The 12008-nt window shown below is 34.3% G+C and overlaps 1 protein-coding gene across 3 annotated transcripts in view; it reads right to left on the bottom strand.

Moving 5' to 3' along the window:
• Nucleotides 1–8046: 8046 nt before the first annotated feature.
• Nucleotides 8047–12008, bottom strand: part of LOC123532333 (interferon-induced protein 44-like) — a 33702-nt gene continuing 29740 nt past the window's right edge. For 2 of the 3 annotated variants that reach the window (XM_053517709.1, XM_053517711.1), the window contains 4 exons: nucleotides 11317–11517; nucleotides 10090–10233; nucleotides 9480–9651; nucleotides 8047–8861 (listed from right to left, as the gene is read on the bottom strand). In XM_053517709.1, the coding sequence (XP_053373684.1) occupies nucleotides 8557–8861; nucleotides 9480–9651; nucleotides 10090–10233; nucleotides 11317–11517 (822 nt within the window). In that variant the 3' untranslated portion in view covers nucleotides 8047–8556. Of the gene's footprint in view, nucleotides 8862–9479; nucleotides 9652–10089; nucleotides 10235–11316; nucleotides 11518–12008 lie in introns of all 3 variants that reach the window. The other variant, XM_053517710.1, reaches the window with a different exon arrangement.

The following is a 12008-nucleotide window of genomic DNA, read 5'->3' as shown; positions in this document are numbered from 1 at the left end:
AAGAAACATCATATAAGGCAGTCTTTTATGCATTGTAGCAACTGTCAACTATACGCATGACCTGAAGCTTAATAATCTTTGAATTTCATATACAACTATAGCAAACTGATTAAAATTAAGTGTCAAGGGTTTAAAATTCTTTTTTTCGCTTAAGTTAGAGGGGCGGGGGTTCAAAAAGTAGACAATATGTTTATACAAACAGGAGGTCACCGGTAAGTAGCCTCATCTTCATTTCGTTCAAACCTATTAAATCTTCAAATATTACCTGTTAACAATATACATTTGTTACCATGTGTGAAAAGTTCCAAAAGTTTACTTCCAATCTAACATAAAAAGGAGTTATTCAACGCATTCCTTCAGCGTATTGAATAAAGAATATATGCAATCTTTATTACCTTCTTTAGAGCATTTCTCAGAGTGGAGTTATTTTATTTACACTGTCTTGTCTAACCTGTTGAAAATAGGTTTAGTGAGAGGTTTACATTCCTTTAAAGAGGTAACTCTCCGTTCAAAACCGGTGCCCCTACTTTCAACTTGTCTTTTGTTTTATATCCTATGTATATTGTCTTGTTTGTTGGTAGTGTTCGCTGTTCAGTCTCCAAACCCCCTCCTTTGGCCCCTGCTGTCCTTTAAGTATGAGTGAGGTACGTTACCAATCATAGCGTAGTTTCTCTGTTTAAGATTCATGCTTGTTTCTTTCCACTTGTCTAAACACCCTACCCTTTTCACTACCCGATTTCCAATTTTGCATCTTGAATAAAATCAATATGTACTTGCGGTTGGATTCTGCAGTAAATTTCCACGACAGTTTTTTTGTTTTTTGGTCTACTTTGCGATGCATGTCGTGTTTGCTGTGCTCTTTGCTTTCCACAATTCTGCCCCCTTACCCTTTAATCTCTTTTAATCTATAAATAAAATGCAATTTTACAAAATAAATTAACATAACTTCACATGACTGCCGTGTTGTTTGAGTGACCCATAATTCAGTTTTTCGTAAATGTGCAGGCTTGTATAATTATTGTATTCGATGTACATGACAAATTTTGGCAAAGAATGCCAAAATAGTGTTACCAATCGGAAATATAGCGATTGTACATCAGTTTTGTTAATTGGATATATTTTCCGTTTTTTTATACATAAGTACATTCTGTATCATGATGATTAAAGTAACTTTTGAGATATGACCTCTGTCTCTGTCATTTTAGCAAGATCAAACCTTGGTAATATTTACAATTCAAGAGCAGTAACACTGACAGAATTCATCGAATTATCGAATTCATTTCTAAACCTTTCCCTATATACATTCTTATTATAAATAAATAGATAAGTAAGTAGGTAAATGAATAAATAAATAAATAAATACATGCTCTTTGTAAGTTTAATGAAGACTGCACAAGAAATATGGGCACTAAGATTTCATTAATGCTAAACATGACAATTTGACTGAATCAACGGTCATTATTCAAGTATCATAGAAGCATTATTGCCCATTATCGACCTAAGTAGGTTTCTCTCAGCAGCCTATATTCTGCACACGCTGCAAAGAAATATAGCTACTTCTAAAATGACTAAGACATGTTAAATAGCGAAATCGGTTAAGTAATTTTCTAACTTTTATGATGTTATTATTTTTGTAGTATATTTGAAACTCCTGTCACATTAGAAATAAACATTTAAATTAATTTAATAAATTTATCTCTAGATTTGTGAAAAATATTATGCTAAAATAATATATGGGCGTTAATACTTTCTTTTAGTGTATTTTAAAATCTCTTGTGAGATTGAATAGTTCAAATGCATTTATATCCATTATATGTATAATAATGATTTTTACTACATATTTGGACATTTAATACATATTTAGTTACTATAAGACATATGTATTTAATGCAAATGTTCACTTTTAAATATGTTTAAACTTTTCCTCTATCTTCACACAGAAAAGACCATTGCGTTACCTTCAATATAGATTTGGCAGTAGGATCCATCCCCCTGATATGCCTTTTAACTGTATTTCATATTGAATGCTGTTTTGTTTTTGTTGGGTTTAACATTTCACCGCTACACTTACAGGTCATTCAGCAATTTTCCAGCTTTGGTGGTTAAGGATAATCCCAGGTGCCCCTCTTGACACTATTTCATCCCGGGCGATCACCAAGGTGTCCGATTGATTGCTACTTCACATGGACATTCAATGCCTAATGTAAGGCTTGAACCCACATCGGTGTGGGGTAACAGTTATTTAATATCTAGCCCTTAGATTTAATTTCAGATTGTTTGGCAGTGTAATGTTTTCTATACATTTCGGATCTTTTGGAACATCTTGGTTATAGTTATGATATGATAAAATACAGGCAGCAGACGCACAAGTCCTACAACAGACTTGACCATTATTCTATTCATACCAGTGTTACAACAGGTAGCAAAGGCGAGGAGACTAATTTCTATTACAAAAGTGATATTGACTATACCCATACTGTGAAAGACGCTCTCTGCACACAAAACCCCAAAACTTCATCAATAAAAGTAATATTTCATTGTTTGAGATTGACATGCAAGCAACACCACCCGGATCTACAAGGTTAAAAATTATAAAGTGTGATGGAGAATTTTACAAAACTTCAATAATGGCATCTCTAGCTCCAAATGATAAAGATGAAACATACATCTTAAGCGAGCTGTTCAATCATGAGATCAACATGTATGTCCGTGATTGGAACAAGAGGAATGAATTCAAAACTCACACCATTAGTGGTCCATCGACACCCACGTCGTTAGGGAACTTGCATATTGACAATGTCAGATGTTTCAGGTGTTTGTATTATAAGCACTTACGAGAATGGGCTTTCAGACGACGGCCGCGGGGTTGGCCTTCACCAGAACAAGTGCATAATATATGCGGTATTGAAGGACACGTTGTCCCTGTAGGATTTAAAGGGTCGCCAACCCAATATCTTGAATGGAGAATTTGTTACACACTAGCAGAACTTTATTTGATGAAAGAATTGAATGAAACACAGTTAAAGGTATCTATCATTCTGAAAAATATAGCAAAATCTGTTTTAAAACCAGTTTCAGAAGACATCACCTCGTATAGAATGAAAAATATACTTATATGGCAAAGCGAAACATTGGCTTGGATATGTTTGCTAAACACACGTTAACGGCAAGAGTTGAGGATTGTCTTAGATATCTAAAACGTTCTGTGGAGGACAATTTATTATTGAAGAAAAGAATAATTTTGGAAAAGAAAGTACCACCTGAATCAGAAACAGAGACTGAAAGGAAACTAATTCAATCCGAAAATAAAGATTATCTTGATACTGTTAAAGAAATGGAAATGCTTATAAATTTTGACTCTAATGCTTTGAAACGGGAGGGAAGATCATGTCTGGAAGTCATTGCTGCCATGGAGGAGAGGTTGACAAAGTGGCTTTCATAATCTTGAAAGCGTTATCATATATAAATGGACGGCACAATGTACCTTTGTTTTTCTTGTACATGTAGAAAAGTTCGGAAAGACAGGGATACATTCCCTTTTAAAGCAAATTTTTATATACTACCAAAACATTTTTATTTCTGACAGCTACGAGAATATCATCAGAAATACAGACCGCAGATAGACATTTTTTACATAGTTGCTATACTAGAATGATTTTTTTAAACGATCTGTTTCGTTCGTTAGAAATGGGAACCATGCATATCAAAGCATCTAAAGCACACCTTTAAGACTTATTTTAACGTATAGTTTTCCAAATAAGTAAATGAAGAATGACAAATTAATATTGCATAAAACAGATTGCATGTTTATTAAAGCTGTCAGAAATTTATAAGTGTTGGTATCTTATTGCCTTGTGCTTTAATGATCCTCGAAGTGGAAGCATATAGTCGTAGGTTTGTCCGTCCGTCCGTCCAGCATTTCTTGTCCTGTATATTTCTCAGAAATCACTGGTTGGAATTTAGCGAAACTATCAAGAGGAAATACACATAATTATTATCTTCGTGTTCCGGTTGGATAATTTTTCACCCAGTAATGGCCCTTTGGTCATTCAATGATAGTACATTTGTTTTCCGGAGTATTTCTTAGCAACCACTGTTTGAAATTTAGTGAAACTTTATAGGAAGCCTCAATATAAAGATGGGATGCCTATATTGTCTTCATGTTCCGGTCGAATGATTTTGCACAGAGTTATTGTCCTTTGCTTATTCAACAGTAATATACTATAGTACAATGCTTTTCCGGAGTATTTCTCAGGAACGACAGGTTGAAATTTAGTTATGATTTATATAAAGCTTTGCTATCAAGAGGAGAGGAGATGCGCGTATTATCCTCTTCTTCCACTCGGATGATTTTTCAATGAGTTATAGCCCTTTGATTATTCAAGAGTAGCATACTATAGTACAATAATTGTCCGGAGTATTTCTCAGGAACCACAGGTTTGAAATTAGCAATACTTCATATGAAGCTTTACTATCAAGAAGAGATGCGCATATTGTCTTCGTGTTCTGGTCGGATGATTTTTCGCCCATTTATTGCCCCTTGATTATTCAACAATAATAATTATGTTATAGCACAATTCTTGTCCGGAGTACATCTCAGCAATCACTTGATGGTATTTTATGCACCTTCGTAGGAAGCATCGCCATTAAGAGGACATGCGCATATTTTGTTCGTGTTCTAGTCGGATGATTTTAATTGAGTTATTGCCCTTTGATAATTTAACAATAGTATACTATAGTTAATTTCTTGTCTGGAGTATTTCTCAAGAACGGCTGGTTGAAATTTACCCATACTTCATAGGAAGCTATACTACCAAGAGGAGATGCGCAAATTATCTTCCTGTTAGGGTTGGATTATTTTTCACCAAGTAATTGCCCTTTAATTATTCAAAAAACATAATACAAAATACATCACACTGCGGTCTATGTCGCAACTGATATCTCTGTGTCTTTTATTTTTACTATCTACCTTGTACAATCAGATTATATCCCTAATATAAAGTATTGTAAATGTGAGTCAGAAATGGTGCCTCTATAGTATTGGTGTAATACGAATGAGGCAGGAGGTCATAGTTATAGAGCAAACTGCTAAGTTCTTGACATTTTGCTGTATAGGTTATTAGCACTCAGCAACGGTAACAGTTACAGTAGTCTAATCGTGAGGTAATAAGGAGATTTACAAGATACTTACTCACAAAACTGATTATGTAAAGCGATTCAAATAAGCTAAGCGTTCTTCTCAATCCTTAATTCATGCCTGAATTATGTAGCGTTTCATGTTGAAAATATATGAATAAACTATTGTTTGAAACAAACTGATTATGTACCAGGCTTCGTATTTGTCTATTTCATATCCGACATAAAGAGGTGATCTGCTGTTCCATATTTATGACAGAGTCTGTCACTCTTTTAGATTTAAAAGATTTAACCCTTATAAAGCTGAACTCGAGTGACCAGTAAAGATCATGATCTTGTTCTACACTTTTCGCCATGCAGTCAGTATATTTATGGTATGCATCACTATTAACAGTTAATGACCAAATTGAAAGGTGGATAAGTAAGTTATAGAAATTATAGGTAAGAGTTATTCACAGAGCTACCGATCTTCACTAGCACGTCAGCAACGTGTAATTAGATATGCTTTTATATGAATAACTTTTGTTTTCCGCATAAAGATTTGACATACTGTGGTGCATCTGCAACATGGCGCCGGTGAGATAAATCTAAATACGGTCTGGCATCGTCACTCTTCTAGTTACAGCCTCTAAAGGTTTAAAGGCCAGATGAAAGTGATAGTCGTCTTAGAAATGAGGATGCAGTCCGTGGAAAGTACATATTCAATTCAATACAATTCATAGGTTCAGTATACATTTTTATATCTTTAATTCTTATTTTATTATACCACCCTTACCATGATTAACACGTTCAAAGGCGCTTTACGTAGCGCTAAGGCAGCATTTCTGGGCGACAAAATCATTCTTAACAAGTACAGTCACAGACCGATCCGAGGTACAGAGCAAAGAACAGCCCCAAGAAGAGAGAGAGAGAACTCCTTTTTAGATACAGCCTGGTTCTTTGCGAACAGGAAGTCAGGTTCTTTAACTAATCCCTTAATATCACATTTGACCTTTCCTGGGAATAACAAGTACTAGCCTTTTAGTAAGGTGAGAGACACTCATCGCAGACATTTCATGCGTCTGGACTGGGATTTGACAGTCAAGCGGATCGTGACACACTGTATTCCCAAACACAGGCGTAGATAATTCACTATCAATGCGCACCGTTTGATGGCGACCACTAAGATGTAACAATATCTATACAACACGAGCAAGAAAACAACATTTATTGAGCATAAACCAATATTTCATCGCGTATGAAGTTTGCATTTAGTCCGAATAGTGTTGAATGCGATGATGATTTGGTCAATGATCTGCAGTTAAATCAAGTAACACAAGGCCTTACTAGTAACGCATTTCTAATTAAAAGACCGAAGAAAATGATTCCAGTCGACTTAGTTGTGTTCTGTTTCAGGAGCTTACAAGCTTGTTTCTACTAAGATGTCGTTTTAGGACATCTATTACTTTCTCCAAGACTTTGAAATTACTTGGAGATTGGACATGGTCAGGTAGTGTTTGATAGTTTTTGATTCTAGCCTAGGGTTTTAAACAGGGGCATTATCCACAAATTCTTAAACTCTTCTGATACAAACTGTAATTCAGTAGATGCACACTCAACAAAATTCCTAATCTGTCAGTTTTTATTGTACTAGATATTTATTATTTTTATTAATAATGCATGTATTTATAAGACATTTTACATAACGGCATTTGAATAGGTACTGCAGGCAGTGAGTCAACGTAACCGCATTAGGCGTTATAACCAATATAGCACATTTTGCACGTGCAGGGCATGTGCACCAATACACACGTGTTAATGAACACATTTGGCATTACTGACAAAAGTCCTAATAGAAATATGTGTTTTCTAGTAGGACTTTAGTCAGTGATGCCAAAAGTGTAAACAAACACGTGCATGTTGGTGCACTTATCAGCAAATTGTTTTAAACTTTTCCATGAATAGATTATTAGTACTGTCATGATATAATAATCAACTACAATGTATGTAGTTTTCAGAATTTTGCTTTTTAACTTAAAATTAATTAGAGAAAAGTATTTTATAAATAAGATTTATACAATTACTCCCCTTTATTGTTGAAAAACAAAACAACAACACTAATTCTGATATTAATATAATCATATTGAGCCGTGCCATGAGAAAACCAACATAGTGGGTTTGCGACCAGCATGGATCCAGACCAGCCTGCGCATCCGCGCAGTCTGGTCAGGATCCATGCTGTTCGCTAACAGTTTCTCCAATTCCAATAGGCTTTAAAAGCGAACAGCATGGAGCCTGACCAGACTGCGCGGATGCGCAGGCTGGTCTGGATCCATGCTGGTCGCAAACCTACTATGTTGGTTTTCTCATGGCACGGCTCATATAACATTTACTAAATTTACGCTGTCGGCTGATTAGGGAAACATTTCTAGTGTCGTATGAGTTGCATAATTACCAAGATAAAATAAAGAATTTAAAAGTTATTGCAGTATTCAACAATCAACAACAAGAAATTCATCACTATGACAACTTACGAATGGTTTGACATTATGAACTGTATGGACATCAAGCCGGTATCATAATGCAAAATCCATCTGTGTTCTCATTAACCTCAGTGAATAATATATATTGCAATAGTTTCCTTTGAATTAGATGAAATGACTCAGGTAAGTAACCTGATCAGTGCTTTTCTGAAATTAAACTGTGGTCTTAATTGTTTTAAATGTCCTTGTGCAATTTAATATGAAAATATATAAAGCTTACTTTCCAACTGGTTTAACTTTTAACAAATGGATATACTAGTATTTTGTTTAAGATTTCATAGATACAATATATATGTCTTATTTAGTCGTTCCAGTCTAGTAGAAAGACTTTCATCTTTATTTTTTGAAATAAAGATGGATGTAAATGAAAAATTCAGTAGTATCTATCTCAGTGTCCCTAAGTATTTATTTTTAGAAGCAAAGTTTACATAAATCATAAATATTAAAAGAAAGTACACCGACTTTTTGTTATAACTACCTGAAATGAACAAAGCCACCTAGATTAACAAAGAGCGACTGTAATCTGAAAGCTGTGAAAACACAAAAAATCTATAAATAACCTAAAGACTTAATACTGTTATATGAAATCCTTGCGCTGCGGGAAATTGACAATAATCGGTTTTGAACATTTACGTAGTACAAGATATATCATATCTAAATTGTATAATTTGATTATGGCATAAGCTTTAAGATACCATTACAGACACTAAAGAAACTACAACCATAGCAAAACATAGATTAACAATACCATTAGAATTATTGCAGCATACCACTAGAGAACACATGTAGTAGGATACATAAAAATACATTGTATTGCTATTGTCATTTATGTCAAGCATACGCACTGACATCTTTATTCCTCCTCAAAATGTTGCTTATTCTTTCAAGAAACATTGTGTTACTTTTCGCATATTTTCATTTGCCCAAACTTTTGTCTATCCAGTAGATTATGCATATAATCTTCTGTCGAGTCTAAAATCTTTCTTAAAGCAAGTAAAGTAAGAATGTTAATGTTGATATCAAGTGTTGTTTCTTCCTCGTAATTTTTGACCGGAAGTACGTTAGATCGGCGAAGACCAAGAAGTTGCGATGCTTTCTCGACATGTTCCTCAACTACCCAGCTTTTGTATGTGAACGATATGTCCTTTTGGACGTCTTTACATAGCTTGTCTACCTTCGTCAGTACAATAAGTTGTGGAATTTCTAAAGTACAAGAGGTAACATCATTATACCTACACATGATCATGTCAAAATCATGTATACATAACTACACTATCCTGGACATTTTCTGCTTGCAAGTTTTTCTTGGCATACACATTATCTGATGCTATGAAAGAAAACTAAATTTAGCGGTGTTTTATTACGAGGCATATTCTGATTAGCTCTTGGGAATGTGACAAATGTTTTATCTCTGTACTTGTTTTTAGCTTTTATACTTTTAAACACATGATGACAAGATGTCCTTCATATGATGCGCATTTTCGTGCGATTAGAAATAATATTATAATACTTTTTAGTCTGAACACAATTAGGTCTCAACAAAGTTGACTTTATACCAAATAGCCTTGTTTTACAATTTGAAGTTCACACTGCCACAATGTGAAAAACTCAACAAAAGTAGATTTATTTTACTCAAACTATTTCTAAATTTCAACATTTTAAGACGATAAGTTAATATTTGTGTAACACATTTTACATAAAATCATAAATATGGAATATTTACATGAATGCCAGTTCTTTTGGAGTGTATGATCAGTCAGGGCAATGAGCTGTTTAACATCATCTTAATTTTGAAAAGCATTTGAAAGACTAAATCAGTACCCCTTTCGTTCATTATGCGCTGGAAATTCTTCATTTTCTCTACAACTTTAGATGACACCACATCCAGTGTTGTTGCATCAAGCACAAACACAACACAATGGATCCTGTCTTGAGTAGTTGGATCCTCCTCAAAATTATCAGCTTTCGAGGTAAAAGGGGATTTTCTATTGAACTGAAACGGTTTAGAATGCCATTATTGTATATACATGTTGCTTTTAAAACAATTTGTGTGTGTGATTATGCAGTTACCAAAAAAGTGTATGAAATTATTTTTCTTTTTGCAAGTTTCTTATACAATCATATATAAAGGGTATGCAATTTTTTCATCTTTGTAAAGGAGATATAGAATTCGAGCGTATGTCTATACACTTCCTACACAGAATTCGACATATGTTCTTATTTCTTTACAAAAGGACATTAAAAAATATGTCCTTATAAACGGATTATCTTTTCATACTATCCTGGTTTAATAACGTTTTGACGATTAAAGTTTATTAAGTATATGCATGCATTCGCGAAATGTCTCGATTGAACATAATATATTTTAACATTCACTTCAGGATTTTAAAAAGTATGTACACATTCAGAAAAAAGTAAATAACACACTTACTAAGTAAAAGTTCGGTAAGTTTCCGTCTAGTAGGTAACTACACTCGTTAACTTCCAAACCAGCAGATTCTTCGAGACCAGGCGTGTCACACAAAATGAACTTCGGTGAGTCTCCATTGTCAGTCCTAACCGAGTATGGTATATACTGTAAAAAGTAAAAAGTGTTTAGAAAACAAAAATGAAAACATGATAAAAGAACATATAAAATCTACCTTTTAAAATTACTAAGTTACGAATTTCTAGCACACCGGACTGGCATTTCCGATTTTTTTACCCATGCCGGCAAAACCGATCTGACACCCCCATGCCAGATGACTCTCGTGATGTTAATGAAAACTAGTGGTTCATGCACTGATAATAATTATATTGCATATGTAAAATATGAAAAAACAGGAACCTTGGTAGTTTCTCTCCTTTCCTTATAGTATAGTTCTCGATTCAAAATACGTTAGTTTACCGTAAGGACATAACGTTACGCTACAAATGATAAAACTCAAGTGGAACTTTGTTATTGTGCGTAACGCAAAACATCATGACGTCACTTCTGCTTACGGATGTTAATTTCCCGCGCTTTGTGTTCATTCTCTACCATAAGAAAGATTGCTAGATAAGTATTTCTACCTGTTATTTGTAAAATACGGTATGCAAGAAAAATAATTTGCCAGAATAAAATGCTAACATGTATACGATATGCAAGAAAAAATATCAGTCATGTGTTTACGAATCGAATAGAAATATCCGTCCCTCTACCACCTGCGCATGGGCGGTAATTCGGCAAGTCTCATTACCGCCGAGGGGCGGATATTTCTATCCGATTCGTAAACACATGACAGATATTATTATTCCTACAAAAGTACTCTTACAAAATACACAAAGTATGTGACAGTTTTGTAACTGAGTGGTGGTGTTTCTTAATAGACAGTTTTTGTTACATGACATATTTTATTTTTGTGAAAACATATAGTTTTATTTTGATCAACCTTGATCTTTTTATTAAATTTGAAAACTAACCTAACATAACTGAAAGCTGAATAAAAATATAATATTTAACACATCGAAACCGTACAATGTGTGATATAATATGAGTGATTTACATTTTCATATTTTTTATTCAAAATGTGGCATGCAGTTTTATAGAAGTCTTGGAGATATATTATTCTTGAAAGTTGGACAGCTAAAGTTAACGGGAAGAGAAACCGAAGTCATCATACAAATTGCACAAACATACTATCCCAGTAGTAACACTTTGCTCCGCGCTTCCACTGCATGCTCTTTGTGTTATACGACCACGAAATATCGAATCTATTGTATTGTAGAAACTCGACTTCCCGGCTCCAACTGGACCTATCATTGCAATTCTTGCCTCTTTGAAATTAAGGTCGGGAGACGGTTTGAATGTAAGGATGTCTTCCTTGAGCTTTTCCAGCTCCTAGAATGAAAACCACAATTAAAAAAAAGGTACATCATCAAACTCAAATGACCAGATTAGGGACATACGCTAGGGTTTTGGGCAGACACAAGATTAGTACAAATTGTCTCCTGCATACCACATCCAGAATTTAGCGCAATGTCAGTGATAAATCACTATCACAGAGCATATTACATTATTGTCGAGCACGACATTAATATAATCTCTGAAAGTAGAAAACATGACTATTTAATATACAGTAGTTCATATTGGTCATCATGAATAAACCGATCACAAAAATCGTTATACAATGACTTTTAAATAGTATATTATGCCCGTTCTTGAAAGAAAACGGACGTATTAAGTAATTGTGCATGTGTCTGTCCGTTTGTCCGTTAATTTTTCGTGTCTGGAGCATAACTATATAACCATTAAGGTATATACTTAAAACTTGGCATAAAGGTAGGTGGCAACGGGGCGTCGCGCATGAACAAAGTCAATAGGTCAAATGC

The sequence above is a fragment of the Mercenaria mercenaria genome, chromosome 11 (assembly GCF_021730395.1).
Source record: "Mercenaria mercenaria strain notata chromosome 11, MADL_Memer_1, whole genome shotgun sequence".
Taxonomy (NCBI): Eukaryota; Metazoa; Mollusca; class Bivalvia; order Venerida; family Veneridae; genus Mercenaria; species Mercenaria mercenaria.
This window is presented reverse-complemented; position numbering and strand designations above follow the sequence as displayed.